This window comes from Molossus molossus, unplaced genomic scaffold, assembly GCF_014108415.1.
Source record: "Molossus molossus isolate mMolMol1 unplaced genomic scaffold, mMolMol1.p scaffold_m16_p_15, whole genome shotgun sequence".
NCBI lineage: Eukaryota > Metazoa > Chordata > Mammalia > Chiroptera > Molossidae > Molossus > Molossus molossus.
This window is the reverse complement of record NW_023425350.1, coordinates 20908745-20932079: the sequence shown is the minus strand read 5'-3', so window position 1 is coordinate 20932079 and position 23335 is coordinate 20908745. Positions and strand designations below refer to the sequence as shown.

General features: G+C 43.0%; 1 protein-coding gene across 4 annotated transcripts in view; it reads right to left on the bottom strand.

Annotated features, from left to right (window-relative positions):
- The window catches only part of TTC27 (tetratricopeptide repeat domain 27), a 162549-nt gene that overhangs the window by 34493 nt on the left and 104721 nt on the right, over nucleotides 1–23335 (bottom strand). For all 4 annotated transcript variants that reach the window (XM_036263218.1, XM_036263219.1, XM_036263220.1 and 1 more), the window contains 2 exons: nucleotides 13201–13428; nucleotides 2153–2251 (listed from right to left, as the gene is read on the bottom strand). In XM_036263218.1, the coding sequence (XP_036119111.1) occupies nucleotides 2153–2251; nucleotides 13201–13428 (327 nt within the window). The remainder of the gene's footprint in view (nucleotides 1–2152; nucleotides 2252–13200; nucleotides 13429–23335) is intronic.

Below are 23335 nucleotides of genomic sequence, written 5' to 3'. Positions count from 1 at the left end.
AATAAAACTCTTAGAAGAAAAGATAGGGGTAAATCTTCACAACCTTCGATTTGGCCGTGGATTCTCAGATATGACACCAAAGGCACGAGCAACAACAGAAAAATAGGTAAGTTGGACCTCATCAAAATTAAAAACATATACTTCAAAAGATACTATCAAAAACGTGAAAAACATGTTACAAAATGGGAGAAAATATCTGCAAATCATATATCTGTTAAGAAACTTATATCTAGGATATATACAGAACTCTTACAACTCAAAATGAAAAGACAATCAATTTAAAAATGGGCAAAGGATGTAAATAAACATTTATCCAAAGATGATACACAAATGGCCAATAAGTGCATGAAAAGATGCTCAAAATCATTAGCTATTAAGGAAATGCAAACTGAAACCACAATAAGATACTACCTACTAGGATGGCTATAAAAAAAAAAAAAGACAGATAATAATAAGTGTTGACAAAGATGTTGAAAAATTGGAAGCCTCATACATTGCTAATGGGAATCCAAAATGGTGCTTTAGAAGACAGTCTGGCAATTTCTCAAAATTTTAAACAGAGAGCTAACGTATGACCCAGTAACTCCACTACTAGGTATATACCCAAGAGAAACAGAAACACATGTCCACATAAAAATATGTAAATGAATGTGCACAGCAGCAAAATTCCTCATAGCCAAAAAGTAGAAACAGTCCAAATGTCCATCAACCGATAAACAGACTAATAACATATGATATGCCCACACAATGGAATATTTCTTGGCTATAAAAAAGGATGTAGTACTGATACATGTGACAGGGTTGAATTATAAACGCCTTAATCTGCCTGGCCAGTGTGGCTGAGTGGATTGAGAATCATCCCATGGACTGAGAGGTCCCAGTTCGATTACCAGTCAGGGCACATGCCCAGGTTGCAGGCCCAATACCCAGTAGGGGCATGCAGGAGGCAGCCAATTGATGTTTCTCTCTCTCTCTCTAAAAAATAAATAAATAAATAACATACAAAAAATAAAAGAAAAACCTTAATCTTAAGTGAAAGAAGCCAGGCACAAAAGACCACAGTGTATGACTCCATTTATGTGAAACAGCCAGAATAGGCCATCTATAGAGACGGAACGTACATTAGTGGTTACCTGGGGCTGGGGTTGGGCTACAGGGTTGGGGGTAGAATATGTCTGAGAGAAATGGGGAATCACTACTAAATGGATACAGAGGGTTTCTTTTTATTATAATAAAAATGTTCTAAGATTGTGCTGATGATTGCACAATTGTGAATATATGAATTGTACACTTCAAGTGGACGAACCATAGCCCTGGCCCGTTTGGCTCAGCGGTTGGAGCACCTGCCCGCGGACCAGAGCGACCCGGGTTCGGTTCCTGCTAAGGGCATGTATCTCAGTTCTAGTTTGTCCCTGGCCCTGGTTGGGGTCATGTGGGTGGCAACCAGTCCATGTGTCTCTCTAACCTTGATGTTTCTCTCTCTCTCTTCCTCCTGCTCTACCTGAAGATAAATACAAAAAGGTCCTTGGGGGAGGATAAAAAATAAAATAAAATAAATGGATGAACTGTAGGTATGTGAACTGTTTACCACCTCAGTAAAGCTGTTAAATATAAAAATATTGTAAATGAAAAGAACTTTCTAATAATGTAATTAACAAAGGCAGCACATGTTAGTAAATGACAACGTATATGTGTCACTTTATACTTCAGAGAAGTATGCTTTTAACTGAAAAATGTTTCATCAAAATTAGTTTCTACATAAAATCATGAATAACTTAGCTATTGTGAGAAGACATTTATTTCTAGATTTATAAATTATATACCAAAGATATACTTTCCTCCAACACAAAAGGAATTGCTGTTCTTTTTAACATAAAATACAGAAAAACTGAATTTTTTGGTCTTCTTTTCTTCTTTTTTTCCCATTATTATGAGAACACAACATGAAAGCAATGCTGTTTCTAAAGCGCAGGCAGTAGGCACATCGCAGGCTAACTGGACACAATGTTGCACTGCAGAGTTCTAGAACAGTCTCTCGCACAGCTGAACCTAGATGCCCACAGGAATCACTGTTTTGAACAACAGTACTTTGAATAACCCAGACAGTATCAATTTAGAGCTGTAATATGAAAAGAAGACCAAGCAAACTTACATCAGGTTCGAGAGTGACACAACGCTGAAACGCCTTCGCGGACCCTCCGTAGTCTTCCAAGGCCAAATAGGCACAGCCGAGAGAAAACCACACCCCGAGCTGCAAGGCCAAAAGTCAGTCATTCAAACACACAGACATTTATAGGATGTAATCTGAACACTATTTAAGATACTACCAACAAATACTATTGTAAAGAATGCAGAGCCATAGAATAAATATTTCCCTTACGTTTTATAAAGAATGTAAATTTAGCAAACGGAGATGAATTTTCCTGTATGATTTTCAAAGCTAATATGGCACTGAAAGCAGGTGTAATATCACTGCACATCCTTTGCTGAGCAAAACCACTCTGTGTAACCAAACTCCATGAATGTAATGGAGAGCTCTGTTTATAAATCCTGAAATTATAAGTGTGAGATTAACCTAACATTTTTACTGAGCATCAACTATGTAAAAAGTAAAAAGTATACAAAGTATCAGCAGATTCACAGCTGGTGAATGTCCTACAAACTTGAGAAGAAAAACTTTTGCTTTCATCTTTAAGTAAGACCCAGGTACTGCCTACTCTTACAAGACTCGAACGGCCCCAGCATGCGTCTGCTGAGGCATGCCGGAAAATAACTGAGAAAGCAGGCTCAGAATCTCAAAGGCGAAAGAAAGCCTGACTTTGCAAACACAGAGATTTAGAAAACAGGTAAATTAGGAAGTAGCTATTGAAATTACAAAAGAAATCTTGACTTCACAGGGTTTCCTTAAAATTCAATAGCCTCTATCAAAGGAAAAGTAAACCTGATAAAAATTCAATGAAATTAGTCAGAAATGCAGCTATTCCAGTCCAGTTTGCTTTCCTTTCAGATACAGTCATGTGGCCGGCAGCAGAAGGCGCCCACTTTCTCCCCGGCTTCCAGGGCAAAGGCGGCGATCCAGCAGGCAGATCTGGCTGCACACTTCGCGGTGGGAAAGGAAACGAGCTGCTCAGTTATCTGTCCACAGCCTTCCACAGAGGAGAGCAGGAGGCTACCCCTACATCCCTCCTCCCCAGCAATTCCCACTATACTTGTTCCATGTGGCTAAGTGAGACCTGCAAGTTCTTTAAGCAGATAAAGATTTTTAGCGGCAATTAGAGATAAGGCTTAGAATGCAAACAGCCTTGGGCAGTTTATAACACTTTGCCTTGAATTCATGAGAGGCTATAAATAACTGCTATCAGGAGTTGTATGGAGAACAGATTTTGTCACAGGGACAGGTGACAGCTGAGAAAAATGTGGGTGTGTGCTAGGCAGGAGGAGGGAGAATCAGAGGTACCAAGTTGAAACAAAGTTAGAAATCCACTTTTTTGAATCAAGGGACTTCCAGCAACTTAAAAATTACATTTTCTTTCATTGGGTTATTTACAGAATCAAGTAAAAAGAGCTCCAATGCACCAAACCACACTCACTAAATATGATACAATCTTAGAGGGCCTGAAATCTGATGCTAATTTATAAAACAATATACCAAACAAGATCTTTAACTTCTAACCAAGTTGAAAGTTTCAAAATCTGTGTATTTCATCAGTTACAAGGTACCCTTTCTTTTCACCAGTTAACATCTCTGAAATAGATGCATCTTAAGAAGCAATAGCTTTGTCAGAGTTTCACTGGCAGCATTAAGGTGGCACTTAAAATAAATGTGCCTCTTACAATGAATGGCATCTTATATCCAATGCATTGAGGCAGCCAGTGTATTGGAACGAGGGACACCTCATTCTGGGACTAACTCAGAAACCATGAGAACTGCCCTCAAAGCTTTCAAAGTGCATGTGCCCTCCTTGCTTTCAGCATCAGCAAAGAACCAACTTCCCACAAAACTATTTCACATGTGTTGTTATAAAAACCAGCAAGTGTAAATTCAACATGCAAATAAAGAACCCATTTTTCAAATCCACCTGAAAAGACAATGGTTACAAATGTCTAAAATTAACAATTATCTTATAGCTCTATATCTTACAGTTGGTAATGAGGTTACTATTTAGCTTGAAGTTTTGAAACAAGTTAATATTTTGTAAACCAGTGTCTTAAAGTGAAAATAAATTTAATGAAAGTCAGGCAGATGACTTACTATGTATTAAGGTTCTCTTTTTACTCTTGGTCATTTGTGTTGTTGTTTTAATGATTTGCATCTGAAGAAAAATTCTAGAATCACCAACTGCTAGTAGATTTTCATCTAGTACTGATAATACATAATTATAATGAGAGATGAATTTTGTACACGCTCTATTCTTTGAACTCATGAAATGGCGTAAAACAAACAACTCTAGGATCTTCCTGTGGCTGTGCCTGACCCACTAAGCCACATATAATGCGTTCATACCTTGCTTCTCAATTGAGGGCCTCAGAATTTGGGGGACTAAGAATATTGGGTGCCTTTTTACTTTTTTTATTTTAAACTACTATGCAAACTATTATTACCAATAGTGACTGGCATCTTGATTCAGGACGGTCATGCTCTTAAGAAGAGAACATCATAAAAGAAAAAAATCTAAAGAAACCTCAAAACAAATAATACACCTCTCACATGATTCTCCAAATTAGAGCTCTATCTTCTGGTCCAGTGCTCTAGAAACATCATGCTAGCCTCATTGCATTTCTAGTAGCCAAGTTTAAAAGTAAAAATAAATGGATGGAATTAATTTTACTTTTTTTTTTTTTTTGTACAGACAGAGTGGGAGGAGAGAGAGGAAGAGAGAGAGAGGGAAACATCGATGTGAAAGGGACACATCGAGTGGCTGCCACCCGCACGACCAACCAGGGCCGGGGACAAACTGCAACCGAGGTACATGCCCTTAGCGGAAACCGAACCCGGGTCTCTCCGGACCGCAGGCGGACACTCTAACCGCTGAGCCAAACTGGCCAGGGCTGGAATTAATTTTAATAGCAGTTTCTTTGACTCTACATATCCAAAATTATTGAGATTTTTATATTCATTTCTTCATACTGCATACAGTTTTTCATCTTTGAAATCTGATGTGTATCCAACACTTGCAACACGCCTCAATTTCAGCCGCGTTTCAAGTGCTCAGCCGCCACATGTGGCTGGTGGGCGCCAGACTGGGCAGCACAGTTCTACACGATTTGTCTGAAACACTGACACAGCCTCCCTTCTCCAACAAAAAAGCCAGTGCTCCTGGCGGAGCCCTCCCTAGGCTCCTACCTGTCATCCACGACAGCCACTCCCGCTCCTCTCTATCCAACAGCGACCACAGTGACTGGCACTATGAGCATCTCTGTGTGCTAAGCATGGACACCACGCTTGCCATGCATCACCGCGTCTACTCCTCACAGCAGCCGCTCAAGGCAGCAACTGTCACCCTCCTTAGGGTGATGGGGGGGGGGTCTCAATCAGCAACAGCGGGAAGATTCGACCAGGTGTGTGAGACCCCAGAGTCCCCCCTTCTCTGCATGGCCATACTGCCCCACTCCACCGCTCTGCCCCCACAACCATGGTTTATGGCAATACCATCCTTGTCACCGATTGAGGCGGGGTGAGGAGGGCAGTGGGCAGGTGCTGGAGAACCGAGAAGAACAATATCTTTAAGAATTTGGGAATATCTACTCCCCGCTGCCCCAGAGCTCTCTTGAGTGGGCAGGTGGGCAAAAATGAACAAGAATGGACGGCCAGCTCTTATCAGAGGGCCTGGGCAGGAGCAAAGAATCGTCTGGAAGAATCAAGGCTGTGGTTGAGGTTTCTGTAGGGCTTATTTTGGGCAAGGGCAAAGGCAAGCTGGTCCCAGGCGGGCAATCATCTTTATGATTGCAGCTTCCTTCGGGGGGGGGGGGGGCACGGAATACAAAACACACGCAGGCCAACTATTTATTTTAAATGTGATAACGTGTGTACTTGAAGAAGGGTTTTAAGTTTTTTTTTAATAATTAACAAACAACAGGAATGGTTGAGAACATGGTCTCTTTTTGAACTCCCCTCATAAATTTCCCTAGGAAACAGTGGAATGTAAAGATGGATGCCTGGGATTCAAGAGGTTCTGAGTAACTGTATGACCTTGGCCATGTCACTTAACCTCTGAGCCTCAGTTCCCCAATTGTTTAACAGGGGTTGGAATAAGCAAAATTTCCAAGGCTCCTTCAGACCCCAGATTCTGAAAACACAGGTGACCAGGTTGAAAGGTACACTAGTGCCATCTAGTGGCAGAACAAGCACACTGGTCATACAAATGGAACAGTACTTAGAATCAGCAGGTTTGAGGAGCTGGGAGGGAATCCGTTCAATCACAGGCCTTAGAAATCAATTCAAAAGAGGCCCAGAGCAAAATGAGACCTACAAAGGAAGTAATTTGCCTAAACCACACAACTGGTCCTGGTTCCTGGTGTGCGGTGTGTGATGAAGTGAGTGACTGCAATACTTAGGAAACCTTGACAATAAAGTGGCAATTAAAACTTGCAACCCTGGGCTAGCGAAGAAGATGAAGCACCACTACACAACGGGCGTGGATTCGTCTTACAAACAGTTGATTTTACAAGGGCATTTAGAGTACATCTGCAAAGAAGCCATCTGCTTATTTATTACAAGGTCCTTTCATTATGAGCCACTACTCAGATCTCCTTCCTCCTCCAAGGTTTCTGCAGGATGAGTGATCGTTTCTTCACACACTTTTTGCTACTTTTCCTTACAGGACTGACTGAATTTTTCTGACATCACATATAATCAAGTTAACATATTTTAATGGAATCCTAAAGCCAAGTTGCATGCTCCACTCTCTCCTTCCTACATCCCTGACTCATTCCCAGGACCCCAAATGCAGATACATTGTTGTATGTGGTTTCATTAAACAGGAAATGACTCAAGCCAAATCCAAGATAGTGATATCAACGTTCTCTGGTAGTAGCTTTTCCTAAAGTGGTGCATGGCGCCCATAGTTTAAAAAATGTCTACCACCCACTCTTTTGTAACCAAATTTCTCATTTCCAAGTCCTAAGTTACTTTCCCTAGGAAAAGACTAGTTTTAACCTGCCAGCTTTCTCTCTCTAAAGCAGTGGTTCTCAACCATCCTAATGCTGCGACCCTTTAATACAGTTCCTCACGTTGTATGTGGCGTCTCTGCACGTGGGCGGACCCGCCTGGAGACGGACAGAGGAGCGCTGTCTCGGTTCCTAAGACCATGGGAAATATGTTTTCTGATGGTCTTAGGCGACCCCTCTGAAAGGGTCGTTCGACTCCCAAAGCAGTCGCGAACCACAAGTTGAGAACCACTGCTCAAAAGGAATACTTTCCTCTATTTCAGTGTCTTCCTTTAAACTATAGGACCAACACAATTGTATGCACACGTTTTTCTTTTACTAGACAGGCTATTAACGACTGAACGCCCTCCTCTTCTTCCTGCCCTCGCTTTGGTCACTGTGGTTCTCATCTCTGCCCACTCTTTACGAGAATGCACAGGGTGAGGTAACACAGGTGCTGGCGTGTCACCTGCATCTGAGACTCTGCTGTCGGAGGTAGCTCCCTATTTTCAGGATACAGATTAAGAAGCAACAGTGATTTTCCACCACCATTACTACCACACTGCGACAGGCAGGAGGGGAAACCCCCACTACGTCTCTCCTGTGACCGAGAGCTTACTAAGAGCCAGGGACTGTGTTGGACACTTGGCACATCCTAGCTCTCATCTTCCCAGCAGCGAACTGAGACAGGGATTACAATCTGCACCTGGCAATGAGGAGACGGGACCTAGGGCTCCCAGGGTTCAGAATCAGGTCCGTGGCAGCAGAGCTCTTGCCCGCCCGTCTGCCCTCCACTCACAGCTACAGCCCAGATGTTACCCCAGTGCTTGTATTTCTTGGCAGTTATGCAAGATAGACCTGAAGAGTTTCATCTTTTATTGCTTACCAATATGAGAAATGAAGAACAAAAAGGAAAGAATCTCTTTTTCTCTACACATTATGCGCATATGTTCACCCTGTCTTCTCCACTGCAATGTGAGAGCCAACCTCCTTGTGTCTTCCCAGCACCACTAATACAAGTTCACAACACAAACTCAGTAAATCCATTTCAAATAAGATTTTCTTCTTTCAAACACTAAAATGAGACATAAAGTTCACCCCTACAAATCAAGACAGAGTATAAGTTCCCAGGATCATTAAAACCACAGAGTATATCACAGAAGTCTGGTGTGCTGTAAGAATGGGCTGGGAAGGGCTGCCTCGGTTTCTCTAAAATTCCCTGGTCTTGTAGAGACTCACTTCCTGTCATGTGCTGAATCATCCCAAAACACCAACAACCTTCCTTTAGTTTCCATGAGTCCCTTCCTTGGTTTCCTTCGGGAGGGCTACGTTTAAATGCTACTTATTGGTGCTCTTTCTTCTCCTTCCTCCAGCTGCGGGAGACGCCCAGAGGTCAGGGTTTGCCTGGTGTCCTCTTCCCACAGTTTTCTGTGAAGATCTCACTCACTGGCATGGCTTCGCCTGACGCCATGGAAAAGCCCCAGCCTGGAAGCTGTGTTCTGGCCTCACTAGGAGCTTCAGGTTTTATGTCCTGTGAACTCTCAGACCTCTGCTTAGATACAGCGACATCTCCTCACAGTCAACACCCAAAAGCACGTCTCCCCATGCCGAAGGTACTTCCCCTTCCTCCTAAAGTCTCGGTATCTCTCGACAGGGACACTTTCCTTTTCAATATGACACTTGAGAAAACTGACATCCTCTTGGATTCCCTCATTCCTGGCAGCTCAATGAATGAAGCGCAGAAACGTTCCCTTTGTAAAGAGACCTCAGCCTGTTCCGTCTCTCCGCCCTCCTGCTACAGCCACTGGCAGGCATCCACGACAGTCATTCTTTATTTAAACTTCCTATAAGACCGCTCTTGACATATCACTCTTTTATTCAAAACCACAACCGACTTCCACATCCAGACGGCTAGATAACCCTGAAGAAAGGCATCTGAGACCCTTCACTAACTAGTTCTGTTCCTATCATTTCCCAGCGGAACTCTCTGCTCTCTGCTGATCGGCTGACACAGCCAAATTCATTCCCACGGCCTGGTGCCCAGCAGGATCTCGATAACACCTAGTTAGGCAGCCACATAATGCAATGTTCAAACTGCAACATTTTTAAAGTAAAATGGAGCATTTAAAATAATTAAAATGATATGACTTAAAAAAGACCTAATTTATTGGCCAACAAATTGCTGATCAACAAATTGGTTTTACTCTATCAGGGATCTATAAGATCATTGCATTTGAAAACTGTTTGCAGCAGTAAAATTATTTTTGAAAAATAAAAACACTGTATATTAAAATTTTAAAAGTTTAAGTGCTGATTACCTGAACATTTAAAACTAACAAAAGAAATATCAATCAAGCTACACATTTATGACATCTGGACACTTCTGCAATATGTTACGGAATTCGTATTACTTTAATTGTTCTTAGGTATTCATTTATTTTAATCTGTTCCTTGGTCATATCTGATTCTAATACCATGTCACTGACATTTTTCTGATGAATTTGTAAGTGAATGACAGCTAGCAATCTCCAAAGCACAGATGCTGTGAATGGCATACACGTCTTCTGGTTGTCTAACAAATGCACCACAGATGACATGTTGCATTTTGCAGACCATCCTTGATCCATAAGACCAAACACATATTTTTATATCAATTTGATTTCAGAAAGTCATTACAATGCACAAAAGCCATTCAAATATCACTCTCATTTTGCCTAAATCTTGTTATTAAACCTAATTGCATGGACATGTGTGACAAAAGCAGGTAGAATGCTTTAAATTCAGTTTTTCTGTTTTCCTTTTACTCCAGGACTTAACGGAGGTAGGAGCACACGGGAGCTGTCCTTCCTCAGAGACGGCTCAAACCTGGACCACAGTCAGGAGCCTGCGGTGCTCAGGCTCGCCCCTTGCAGCAGCCTGTCCACGGCAGCAGCAAGTGCCTGTACATTCCGGCATGGCTTGCAGCCTGCCTGAAGCGGGTCCATAGGACAGACTGCAAAATAGCCTCCCATGACATCTGTCTGTGCTGCTCTGAACAACTGTCGTTTTTTGGTCTCGCTAAATAATTAGTTCAAAATTATATGAGACCATGAAGCCCTGTCAAGTCCTCCCTCGCAAATTCCCTCACAACCAGCCCTTCTTTCCTGCAGCCCTTCCACCCCGATCCCCGTCACGCTAGACTGCTTCGTCTCCTCACCCTGCCTACACTGAGCTTCCTCCAAGGCCACTGTGCTGCCAAAACAATATTCCTAAATTACCTCCATGAGCACACATTCCTTCATCCAGCGATGGCAAACACAGATCAACCCCCAATGCCCTATCTGCCGAAGACAGTGAAGACTTTCGTGCTCTGGCTCCGGTCTAGCTTTCCCACTAGCACTGCTCTATTCCCTCTGACTCTGAAAATCGAGCCTCTTCACTCACCCCTCTGCACCCCAACACTCACACACACCCCTTCTTTGTCTGTCTCTAGAGCTTTGTTCATACTGCTCAGCTTCCCGGAACGCCCTCACCACTGCCCTTCCTGGGCCTCTTTAAGTACTATGTGTCTTTAAAGCCAAGTCCAACACCCTCTCCATGTCACGGAGGGCAGGAGTATTCCCTCTGGCCTCTATGTAACTAGTGCTCTACGAGTAACTCTCTCTCTTTCTTTGCTGCCTCGCGTACTCGGCCGCAGTCTCTGTGCCTGGACTGTACCAGGGGTACAGACAGAACTACCTGGTGATCATGCTGCTACTGCTCCATCCTTGGGCTAATGCTGTGTGCGCAGCAGACCATCAGTATATTTATCTGAATAGATGGTTAAAGATATTATCTATTCACTCATTCAACAAATATTCACTGAATACCCAGTGCTTGGCACTGTTACAGCAGTACAAAAACACAGATGGGATTTCTGCCTTCATAAGGCTTACTTCTAGTGGAGGAGAAAGAGAATTTTTTTATGTAAGCTATATGTGATATTAGAAGGTTCTAAGTGCTATGAAGAAAAATAATGCAGAAAAGGAAATTAAGGAGTATAAGGCGGAGATGTGATTTAAAATAGAATGATCACAAAGGCCTTTCTGAGAAAGTGGTATTTGAGCAGACTTGGATGAGGCTATGGAGCAAGGTGCGCAGATAACCACAAGAAGAACATTCCAGGCAAAGGAGCAGCAGGTGCTGAGGCCTGAGGCAGGATGTGCCTGCAGTATTCAGGGGAGTGAGTACACAGAGGCCAGTGTGCCGAGGGAGCGGGGGGTGGGAGGAGGAAGGGAAGGAAGCAACAGGAGGCAAGTTGAGGAAGACTTGAGAGGGACTCTGGCAGTTGTCACCAGGCAATGGAGCAGAGATGACACCCCTGACTTGCATCTGAAAGGACGATCTGGGCGCTCACTGAGAACAAGCTGATGGGGACAAGCACAGAGATAGGAAGACGGTGAGAAGACAACATGTCAATCAGGGGAAAGACCATAGGGCGCTGACTCAGAACGCCGCAGGTGGCAAGACGTCGTCTGATTCTAGATGTGTTAGGAAGGCAGTCTGCTAGGATTACTGATGGAGCAGACATGTGGTGGAAGAGAAAGAAGACTCACGGATGACCCTAAGACCCAGTGGGGCTGACCCTGGTGGGGAGTTTTCAGGAGGGAGAGGACAGGACTCTGGACCCTGGAAATGTAAGAGTCACAAATGGGAAGACTAAGGAAGCAGTCAGAAACAGGAGTGTAGGAGAAAACTGGACTGGCAATAAATTTTGGAAGTTGTCAGTGTACAGACAGTATTAAAAGCTAGGGATGAACCAAGGGGGAGAGCAGAGACAAGATAAGGCCCAAGGACAGGGCCCTAGGGCACATGTAGGAACCAGCAGAGAAGGCGGAGGAGTAGTGGCCAGGGAGGCGGGAGGACAATGTCAATGCTTGAATGTTGAAAAGACAGTGATCTGTGCATGTAAGCGTAACCAAGGGACATAGACAACAATGCTGGGGGGTTGAGAGGGGCAGGATGGGGAGGAGAGTGTCCATGGGGGAAAAAGGAGAAACATCTGTAATGGAAATAAAGTAATAAACATTGAAAGAAAGAAAAAAAGACAGTGATCTGTTTTCACTGTAAAAGACAAGCTCTGAGTCTACCAAGTTCAAAAATGACCATTTCTGCGCACTCGTGCTCATGGGAGCATCCTTCACAACAGCCAAGAGGCTGAAGCGACCCAAGTACCCGCTGACAGGTGAACGGCCAGCCAAACGTGGTGTATCCACATAGTGGGGTTCAGCCTTAAAGAGGGAGCACATCCTGACACAAGCTACAGCACGATGGACCTGAGGACACTGCACCAGTCCCAAAGGGAAATGTGCTGTATGATTCCACGCCTACAAGGTGCTTGGAGTCGTCAGTCAGAGGCAGGAAGCAGAACGACTGCTCGCAACTAGAGGGGGCGGGAATAGGGAGTTGGCTCTGCAAGATGAAAAGGTGGTGGAGATGGACGGTGGTGATGCTCGCACAACAGTGTGAACGCACTTAACACGCTGAACTGTCAGAAATGGTTAAGACGGAAGAATTATGGGACGTGCTTTTCACCACCACTGAAACAAAGGCGTGCGGGCTCCAGAGTCGGGTCGTCTGGGTCCACCCGCTGGCAAAGGTCCAGTGCGGTGCCTGGCTCATAGCAAATGCTTGGTAAACATGTTTTCCTACGATGAACAACAATCCGTTCTATGTTACCCTGTTTACACAAAAGCTTTTCTTTCATTATTGATTTCAGCAATTACTTGCAGTCCTATGCTGTCTGTAATTTTACTTCTGATTCATTTCCTTCCTAACATAGCTTTTCAAAATGGAACCTAATTTTAATAGCTATATTTGCCTTAAGGACGACTAACAGAAATAACAAAATGAAACAGAAAAGTCAGTAAGAGAAACAACAGAAAGTGAGTAAGGGAGGCCTACTCACCCACCGTCACTGACAAGCAAGACATGCATCAGAGACGGACTCCCAGCTCTCAAAGACACGCTCAGCAGCCATCAGGACGGAAGCGGGTACTCACTCATTCAGTAAGAACCGCAATCAAAGGCACTGACCTGCATGGGATTAATCTTCACGGAGCGCTCGAAGCACTGCACGCACTCGGCGAACTCCTTGCTCCGCAGGTGCAGGAGGCCTTTGGAGCGCTGGGCGCGGGCGCTGCGGTGCTGGGACAGCTCCCAGGCCTTGTCGTAGTAAGAGTGGTCGCGGAGGACATCGCCAAGCAGGCAGTACAAACTGGGTGTTTCCTTTTTCTCCAGCTCTTGCCTAAGGATTTCTTCTGCCTAGAAAAAACGGAAATAATGAAATTGCTATCTTTTTAGGATATATACATCTTTCCCCCCCACATAATCCAACATTTTATTTTATTTCCAGAGTCTGAGATGACCGGGTTATTTCATGCATCGAGGACACAGGCTGACAAGGAGACAATGAGAAACAAACAGGGTGCACGTGAAAGAGAAGGTAGGGAATCAGAGGGGGGCGCTGCTGTGCTGGCATCTAGAGCCCTCAGGAAAGGCACCAAGGAGAAGCTTACGTCACAATCTGGGGGACCCATTTTGCTCCCCAGTTCCCTGCTCCCCCCTCTGGCTGTCCCTTCATTTGTTAGAGCAGCGGCACCTTTAATTCACCTCTATCCAACGGCATTGACGAGCATGTTTTTCCTTTTTTAAAGTGGTAAACTCAGGGAGCCTGGGATTCTGAGACATTTATAAAAGAAGGAAGAGGGTACAATTCAATAGGCACCTTTAAGCACCTACCTCTTAACCAAACTACATCTTCCCTCCCGGATAAAACCTGCCAACACAGATCTATCTGCTTCCAGACAATCCATTCGCTTAGCAGTTAAGGACCACACACTGCACAGGCTTGGGTATCATTCTCACGTGTTCACATGCAGACTCACCTCCCCACCCGAGCTAATTCTGCACTTGGTACCACACTAGTGTCCATGACTCCATTTCTGATTGAGTTCAACAGAGACCGGGAAGCATGGAAACAGGGCTGCTGTTCATCCTCACACAATCACTCCACAGAACAGCAGTGGAGCCGCCAAAATCCCCAGGCTGCCATGGCCACAGTGGGTGAAGGTGGCCAGGAGGCCACCCTGTAGTAGCTAAAAGGACACTTTAGACTCCCTAACTCTCATAGTTGGCAGTCTTAAAGCCTGTGCATTGGATTTTCTTTAGGTTGGACATATCTATCATTCTTAATTTAAGCAGCCTAAATTTTGTACAATCTTTTACAAGACAGGTATGCTTCCACAGTTTTGGAATGCTGTCTTTGGATGCTGGCTCTTCTGCATTCCTGATACAGTATGGGTTATGGAGGCTCTTTAAGCCTAGTCTGAAAATGGAACCAGAATTTATAAAATACATTCTGAGGAAAAACAGTTCTAAGTCCTAAATATCTAAAATAAATATGAAGTTTTAAAATATAACCGATATAATTCCTTTATTCACAGATAATACAATAGTTATTAATTAATGCATCTAACCAGAATTCTGTAAGGTCACCTCTCTCTCTCTCTCTCTCCCCCCTTCTCTCATAAAGTTGGCTGAATCTCTCTCTCAGAGAGCACAGTCAACCACATCACGTGTAACACTGTGACCACGCAGGATTCGTGCTGAAATGCTCTCACACTGCATCTGCAGGCACTTCTCCTGCTGCATGGCACTGAAACACGACACCCACACCCTCCCAGAAATTCTGCCAGCTAACGTACTTAATCAGTTCTTTCCTGCTTTAACTAGATCCAGTGCATTCTGTGGTCTGAATTAAACAATGCCATCATAGTAACTGGTTATAGAAGTGCTTATAGGCAACATACCCTTTAGAAAATGAGTATTTGTGATTAGTTATCTAATCTGGTTGGATTTGAAGACAATGAGGATCCAAGTGATCATGAAAGAGTAGAACACTGTTAGTCCACTGATAAAAAGATTACTTAAGTTATCACCTGTGGTAACTAGAATGAAGCACTATCTAATGCAAGGCTTTGTGCGCTGAGTGATAGGGTACGGTGAGAGAACACACGTGTAAGGTAGGTTGGCTACTTCTAAATTCATTACACAGCTCAAACAAGGCAATGACACCGTGTTTTACATTTTCAAAGACAACCAGGGAATTTCTATGACTACCTAAAAGATTTTCTTTTCCCTTTTAACTATCAAGCTGGTATAGCCAAGATACAAATATAGACACTGCTCCGGCAGTGTTGCTGAATTACAGTACAGGATGAATTCAGTTTCACCAGCTCTATGAGAAAGGCAAGGCATCTGATTGGATTAATCAAATATGTTTCAGTCATTCGTCTTATTTCCTCTTTGCTTTTTAGCTACACATCATTTTATTATTTTTTTATTGATTTCTCTAGGGCTACTCATGCACATGTTCAATTTATCAAAATTCATTTACAGTTATTATTGTATCACCTCATCTTTCTCACACAAGTGGCCCAGTCAAGCCATCCCTAAATTTCTGCTCCACAGAAACAATGAGAGGTAAATTAATGCTGTTTTAAGCCACCTAAGCTGACACAGTTTGTTAAATAGCAACAATAACTGCAGCAGTTGTTAGAGCGAGAGGGTTGGAGCAGGGAAGGGCATTGATCAGTGAAAGTATAAGACTCAAAATAAATCCAGTGAGATGAAAAAAAGAAAGGAAGAAGGGAGGGAGGGAGGGAATTTAAATGGGGACATTTGGGATGGCTTGGCTAACAGGAACCCCTAAACCCTACTGAGGATCCAGCAGAGGCGGGCCCTCCCTGTCTGATAAGATGAGTGCCACCTTGCTTAAAGGCAGAACGAGGACTCCAGCCAGCTCAGGCAGTTGTCACACAAGAGAACACCAGCTCTCCTCACACCTGATCTCCTCCATCCCCCATGGCCTCCAAACATATAAACAGACTTCCACAGAAAAAAACTGCAAGATATTGTTCATTTCTAGAGGAAAAACTTTGGGACCATGTGGAAAAAGAGAGTCCAAGACTGTTCGACCATAGGCAAAAAGGATCATACTTTTCTGTTTGTTTGTTTGTTAATCCTCACCAGAGGACATTTTTTGCATTTATATTCAGATAGAGCGGGAAGGGAGAGAGGGAGGAAGAGAGAGAGAAACATCGAGAGAGACACACTGAGTGGTTGCCACCCACATGACCCTAACCAGGGCCAGGGTCAAACTGCAACCGAGGTACGTGCCCTTAGCGGAAACTGAACCCGGGCCTCTCTGGTCCACAGGCCGACGCTCTAACCACTGAACCAAACCTATCAGGGCGAATCATACTTTTCCAATCAGCTGAATGTAGATGCCCATCAGAAATGTTTCATTCACAGGGCTAACTCAAGCCGCTGGAGATGATTCTAAACTATTTGCTCCATTGCTTGACTAACACCTGGACTCAAACATGGCCACAACTAAAGCTGAGGTGCCAGGAATCCCTTGGTGTCATGTGGGGGCAAGAATCCAACATCTTGCCCTGGCCGGTTTGGCTCAGCGTTTGGAACGTCCGCCTGCGGTCCGGAGAGACCCGGGTTCGGTTCCCGCTAAGGGCATGTACCTCGGTTGCAGTTTGTCCCCGGCCCTGGTTGGTCGCGCGGGTGGCAACCATTCGATGTGTCCCTTTCACATCGATGTTTCCCTTTCTCTCTCTTCCTCTCTCTCCCTCCCACTCTATCTGTACAAAAAAATAGAAAAATGTCCTCGGGTGAGGATAAAAAAAAAAAAAAAAAAAATGAAGAATCCAACATCTTAGCAAGAAAAGGCTGTTGTTAATTTAGCATCTGCAACCTGTTCACCCAGCCGTGTCCCCCAAGAGGACCCAGGGATACTCCTTTCACCTTGGCTTTGAGAAATGCACTGCGTATGGAAGGGCCGGCATCCCTGAGAAGCAGTACAGATGTCCTGTGTAAGCCAGGGGAAGAGCCTGGAGATCCTTCTACTGAAATGAGCTTCCTGGTTTCGGCAGGGACGACTAGAACACGAGGCAGTGGAGAGTGGCGTGACCCTGGAAGCAAGACGAGCTAACGGGCACCACCTGATCAGAGTGGTGCAGCCAGCGTGGTCTTAGGTGGTGGCTGACTGACCATGAAGACATAGGACCAAATTAGATACACAGCCAACTAAACTCTAACTTGATCTATTTTTTAAAAATATTTTTTAAAAAGAAGAAGGAATAGAAATAGACCAGATGTGTGACCTGAGTCACCATGCAAAAACATTGTCTTTCACCCAGTTTCTATCCCTGAGTCACTTTACAGGCTCAGAGCCTCTGAAACAAAATCAAGAAAGAAGCCAACACTGGTGAGGAAGGGCTGGGCAATAACACAACAAATATACACCATAATTTTCTTCCCTGGTCTTCCCCGAAGAAGGAATCATAACTATTTACCAGGTAATTATATTCTGGGGAAAAAGAACCTTTCAGGGTTGATTAGCTCTCAGTCAATGCTAATTCTTTGGGACCCAGAACAGCACTATGGTGGTCAGTCTATCCGTGGTAGACCCAGTAAGTCTCTGAACCCAACCAGTGCTTACTTCCCTCATTCTTGAATATAGAGTTGAATTAGAAATAGCAGCAGCCAGCAGAGCCCTCCGTGAGTGCTACTGCGGAATAAAGGCCAAGTGAAAAGCCCTGAAGCTTCCTCCCCCATTTAAAGAAAAAAACCAAGTGATACTGCATATCTATGCAGACCTCAGAAATGGGCGCCACTATCACCAACTTGAAAGATACTGTGAAGTGTGTGCTTGTGAGTATGGTTATATGGGTGGTTTGACCTGCACATTTAAATGGAGCAGAACACAGATGGGTCCTGGAAAATATCACAGATTATAAACTTGGTGTAATAGTAGCTCTAATTATACCTACTGCTCCAGACATGATCTCTGTGCTGGAACAAATCACCACAGCCCCTGAGACTTGGTAAGCAAGTGCTAATACAGCAATTATGTTTTTTTTCTACCCAATAAGCAGACAACATCTGAGAGAGTGGACTTTCACTACCTAAAGAGAAGTACACTTTCCTATCTTGCTTCAAAATTACATGGACTTGATGGTATAATTTCTGCAAGGAACTTGCTTGTCTCACTATCCCATCAGACCTCACCAGTCTATGACCTTGATGACATCATGCTAATAAAATTCAAGAAACCCAGTTTTAAAAATTGTGTGCCAACGTCAAACAAAAACCAGTTGGAAATAATCATATTCTTGATACTGTAACTTATTAGGAAAATGTTCAATTTATAAAAATTCATTTGATATATTACCTCCAAAGAAATCATGTAGTAAATAAAACAAAATATGTAAAATAAATACTTATGTGTTACTAGTTATTTTTGTTCTTAAAGGCTCTGAGAATGGTTGAATATCTAAACCTTGTCTGAAGAAATTATAAATTTCCCCAAATGAAAAACTCTATTTTAACTACATAACACAATCTATAAAATACCCTGTACCTGTTAGTAATTTCATACTTTCCAAATAAGCAAACTCCCATGTTAAAGAGATGAACCACTGCACAGTCACACGTGCTGGATTATGCTATATGGCAACTTCCTTAACTGGAAACTACCTTTCCTAAAATCCCTCTCCCTTCAGATTTCATGTTAGAGTTGGCCAGAAGGGAACCTGCTGGGCATTTGAAAGGCAGAAGTAAAACAACAGCCTTTATTCTTGGTCATGGTTAAATATGGTGTCAAAAAAGATGCAGATATGTCCTGAAGATCCCTGCTTGTCCTTGCTGTGTGTGTCCAGCTTGTCTTTCCAATCATTGGCCCCGAAAACCAACAGCACTCCCAAGCCCACCAACAGACATTTCACTGTGGACCCACAGGGCTGGCGGCCACATAGATACAACAGCTTTCCAGTCTGTCGGCTTCCAGCTTCCCCTTAAGTTCTGACTCCTCCACCTGTGCAGGCTCTTCGAGTGGACCAGTCAGAGGTTCTTACCCTGGTCATCTTACTCCCTCTTCCACACCTTCATTTGCCCAGCTCTTCTTTCCACATTTGTTAAATCTAATTTCTTTAGGAAGCTCCTTATTCCCCAAATTCTCAAAGTGGTTCTGCTTCCATAAAAATAAAACCAGAATGATACCATCTTTTTTTCATTTTGGCCTTTGAAACTCCCTATGTGTCCTTCCATTTGACAGAATTTACAGATTAGTTTTTATCCATTACATTGTTAAATACTCTATCTCACTTAATCTCTACCATAATCCTGAGAGGTAGGTATTAATATGCCCATTTTTAAGACACAGAAATAAAAGTTTAGATTCCTTGGTTAACTGGTCAGCCCTGAACCAACACTAAGCTGAGAAACAGGACCTTAATTTCAGGTTCAATACTTGCCCTATTTTCCACGAGTGGACATCAGCAAAAATGGTGGCATAAAGAACCACGACTCTGAACATTTCTTGCTCCATAAAAGCAACAAGAAGCCCTGGCCAGTTTGGCTCAGCGGTTAGAGCGTTGGCCTGCGGTCTGGAGAGACCCAGGTTCGGTTCCCGCTAAGGGCACGTACTTCGGTTGCAGTTTGTCCCCGGCTCTGGTTGGTCGTGCGGGTGGCAGCTACTTGATGTGTCCCTTCACATCGATGTTTCTCTCTCTCTCTCTCCCTTCCTCTCTCTCCCTCCCACTCTATCTGTACAAAAAAAAAAGGAAAAATATCCTCAGGTGAGGATAAAAAAAAAGCAACAAGAAAACTTACACACACACAAGTTAGAATCAACTTTAGGAACTCTGAAAATTAATGAAAGACTTAAATAATCCAGGGAGTGTTTATTCAGGGGGAGAAAAAAGCAAAATCTTTGTAAGAATAAGCAGCTTTGTGTCACTTCAACTTGTATGATTCCTATTCCCCCTTCTCCACTCTGCCACAGCCTTGGAAACCAACAGCAGGCATCATGGTGAACGCCAGCAGAGGGGCAGAATGGGCTCGGAGTTCCTCTGAAGTCTCACTCCCAGAAAATTATCATTGCATCACGAGTCTAGTGGGTCCCAGGAAGAGCCCACTTGCAAAGCTGTCTTTATTTAACCTAATGCTGAGCATGCACAGTGAAAAGCCTTTGTCAAATATAATTTGAAACAACAGATTAATTTTGCAGCTGCCTGTGGTGGTAAATAACAGCCAGGGAACAATAGGCTAATCAAAAAAGAGAAATGAAATATACAGAAGGGCTTTGAAAAACTCCAACATATTCATGGGAACCTAGAAAACTACTCAGGTGCGTATGTTCAAGACAGAACCAAGAAGACCCTAAGCTGTCGCCTCCGGCTGACCTTGAGGCTTTGAATTGTCTACTGCCTGGCTAAACGTTGAAAGCATGCCCCAACACATACACAGAGACCATTAGCAAAGACTGGGAGACTTGCTGGTTTAGGCACTGGAGGAATTTTCTGTCCATTGATTAGTTGACCATTAAGCTAATCAACCTGAGACTTCAGTGGCTACACCAGATAAAGAATATATACAGGATGAGGCAAAAGTAGGTTTAGAGTTGTGAGTAGGTGAAACAGAGTTTATTTTTGTATTATTATTTATTAATTATTAATAAACCTATTTTTGTCCCACCCTGTATTTTATAGGATTAGTCATGAAATACCAACAAACAAACAAAATATAGCACAAATAGCAACAACCTAATTTCCAGAGTTGCCACATTACATTATTTCAAGTTTCTAATTTTCAACAACAACAAAAAAATTACAAAAACATGCAAAGAAATAAGAAAGCCCGGACCTTACATGGGGGAAAAATAATCATTAGAAACTATCTCAGAGAATACCCAGATGACAGATTTAACAGATACTTAAAAGCTGCTATTTTGAATAATCCCTAGTAAAATGACTAAGAAAATAACTCAAAACAACTGCAAAAGAAATGACAGGGGAATTAAAATAGCACACTAGAAAATATCCTTTAGCCAAAAAGAAGGCAGTAATGGAAAATTAAAAAAAGATATGACTAATACAGCAAAAAACAAAATGACCAACATTCACCCTACATTATCAGTAATTCAATTAAATGTAAAGGGATTAAACATTCCAAGCCAAAGCAGAGATTGGCAGAAAATATTTTTTTTTTTTTTGTTCAGGTAGAGTGGGAGGGAGAGAGAGGAAGGGAGAGAGAGAGAGAGAAACATCGATGTGAAAGGAACACATCGAGTGGCTGCCACCTGCACAACCGACCAGGGCCGGGGACAAACTGCAACCGAAGTACGCGCCCTTAGCGGGAACCGAACTCGGGTCTCTCAGGACCGCAGGCCGACGCTCTAACCGCTGAACCAAACCGGCCAGGGCGGCAGAAAATATTTTTAATGTTTGTATTGATTTTTCAGAGAGAGAGGAAGGGAGGGAGAGATAGAAACATCAATGTGAGAGGGTAACATTGAGCGGCTGCCTCCTGCCGCCCCCTACTAGGGATTGAACTGGAAAACCTGGGCATGTGCCCTGACCAGGAACTGAACCAGGACCTCTCAGTCCATGGGACAATGGCCACCAAGCCACACCAGCCAGGCTGGCAGAAAAGATTTTTTAAATGATCCTACTAAATGTTGTTTACAAGAGACACATATTAGATTCAGACACACAAACAGGCTGAAAGTAGAAGGGAAAAATGGAAGAAGATACATCGTGTAAACAGAAACCAAGACAGCTGGAGTGCCTATACTAATATCAGACAAAATATACCTTAAGACAAACAGTGTTACTAGAACAAAGAAGAAAATATTTAAATGATAAATGTTCACTCCATCAAGAAGATATAATAATCATAAGTATATATATTCACTTAACAGACCCCCAAATTACATGAAGCAAAATCTGACAGATCTGAAGGGAGAAATCTTGAATTCAACAATAATAGTTGGAGACTTCTATATCCAACTTTCAGTATAGTTGGCTAGAACAACTATACAGTGGATAGAAACAGAAGACTTGAACCATGCTATAAACTAACTAGATCTAACAGACATCCAACAACAGCAGAACACACATTTAAAGCTATAAATGTCTATATTGAAAAAGGAAAAAGATTTCAAAGTAATCATCTAATCTTCCACTATAAGAAACTGGAAAAAGAAGAGTAAACCAAACTCAAAGAAGAAAATAATAAAATTAGGGTTTAAATAAATAAAATAGAAAAACAAAAGAAAAAAGTAACTCAGAAGTTGGTTCTTCAGACTCCAAGTACTAAAGTCAGCACAACCCCAGGCATCTCATCCATGGGACATAGGTCTGGAGGGCCAGTGTGAGGCAGCTTCTAAAGGCCGGGCACACCAGCGCAGTGACTTGGTCTGAAATGGCCTCTTCTTTCCTCAAATTTCTATCCCACATTTTTCTCCTTGAGATTTTCCACCTCTGTGTCCTGCCAACAGAATCATCTTTCCCAGGGGCAATGCTTACAGGCAATATATTTCCTTCCTTCAATTAGTTACAGTGCACCCCTCAGTCTTCTTTACTCTCTCCAAACGTTCTCCTACCTCCTCTACTTACCCACTCAATTTATTATCCAGTAAAGAATTACAAAAGAAGTGCCCAGTGAACATAAATTAAGCACAAGGCCTTATAATACCACTTTTGCAACATTAAAATATAGGTGGCCAGAAACCGTCACAGAATGCAAAAGCTTTGATACTTCTGGCGATGGGCTGCTATTTCCCTACGGGAAAATATAGATGTGTATCTTTTTAGGCTACAAGAAATCTGTCACCCTGTCTTTTAAATAGAATAAAAATACATTCCCAAATGTATTTTTGTAAGTACAGTCATACTTACATGGGCGACTGGCCGCAATGAATCTGGGGTGCTTGCAAGAATCTTGTCAGCTGCAGCCCCCAAAGGCCACTTCCCTACCCACACACATATACATCTTACATATCTGGGCTGTTTCAACAATGTTTGATTTTGTAATTGTACGCAACTAATTATTATTCTAAATATGTCTGTGGCAATGACTACACATAGTGGATCTAAGTGTAAAAGGAAGTCAGCCAAGGCTTAAGCGGAGCCTACAATTATGGCTGGAATAAATTACACTCTACTTACTTTACCTGGGAAACCTGCACTGCTTACTGTGAGGGTCGTGCACTCAGCTCTCCGAGACCCTTGCTGGTTGCTAAGAATAAATGAACAGGCTGGTGAGTGAGCACACAAAAGAGGAGCCACGGCTCAACTCCAACCAATTAGTGCAA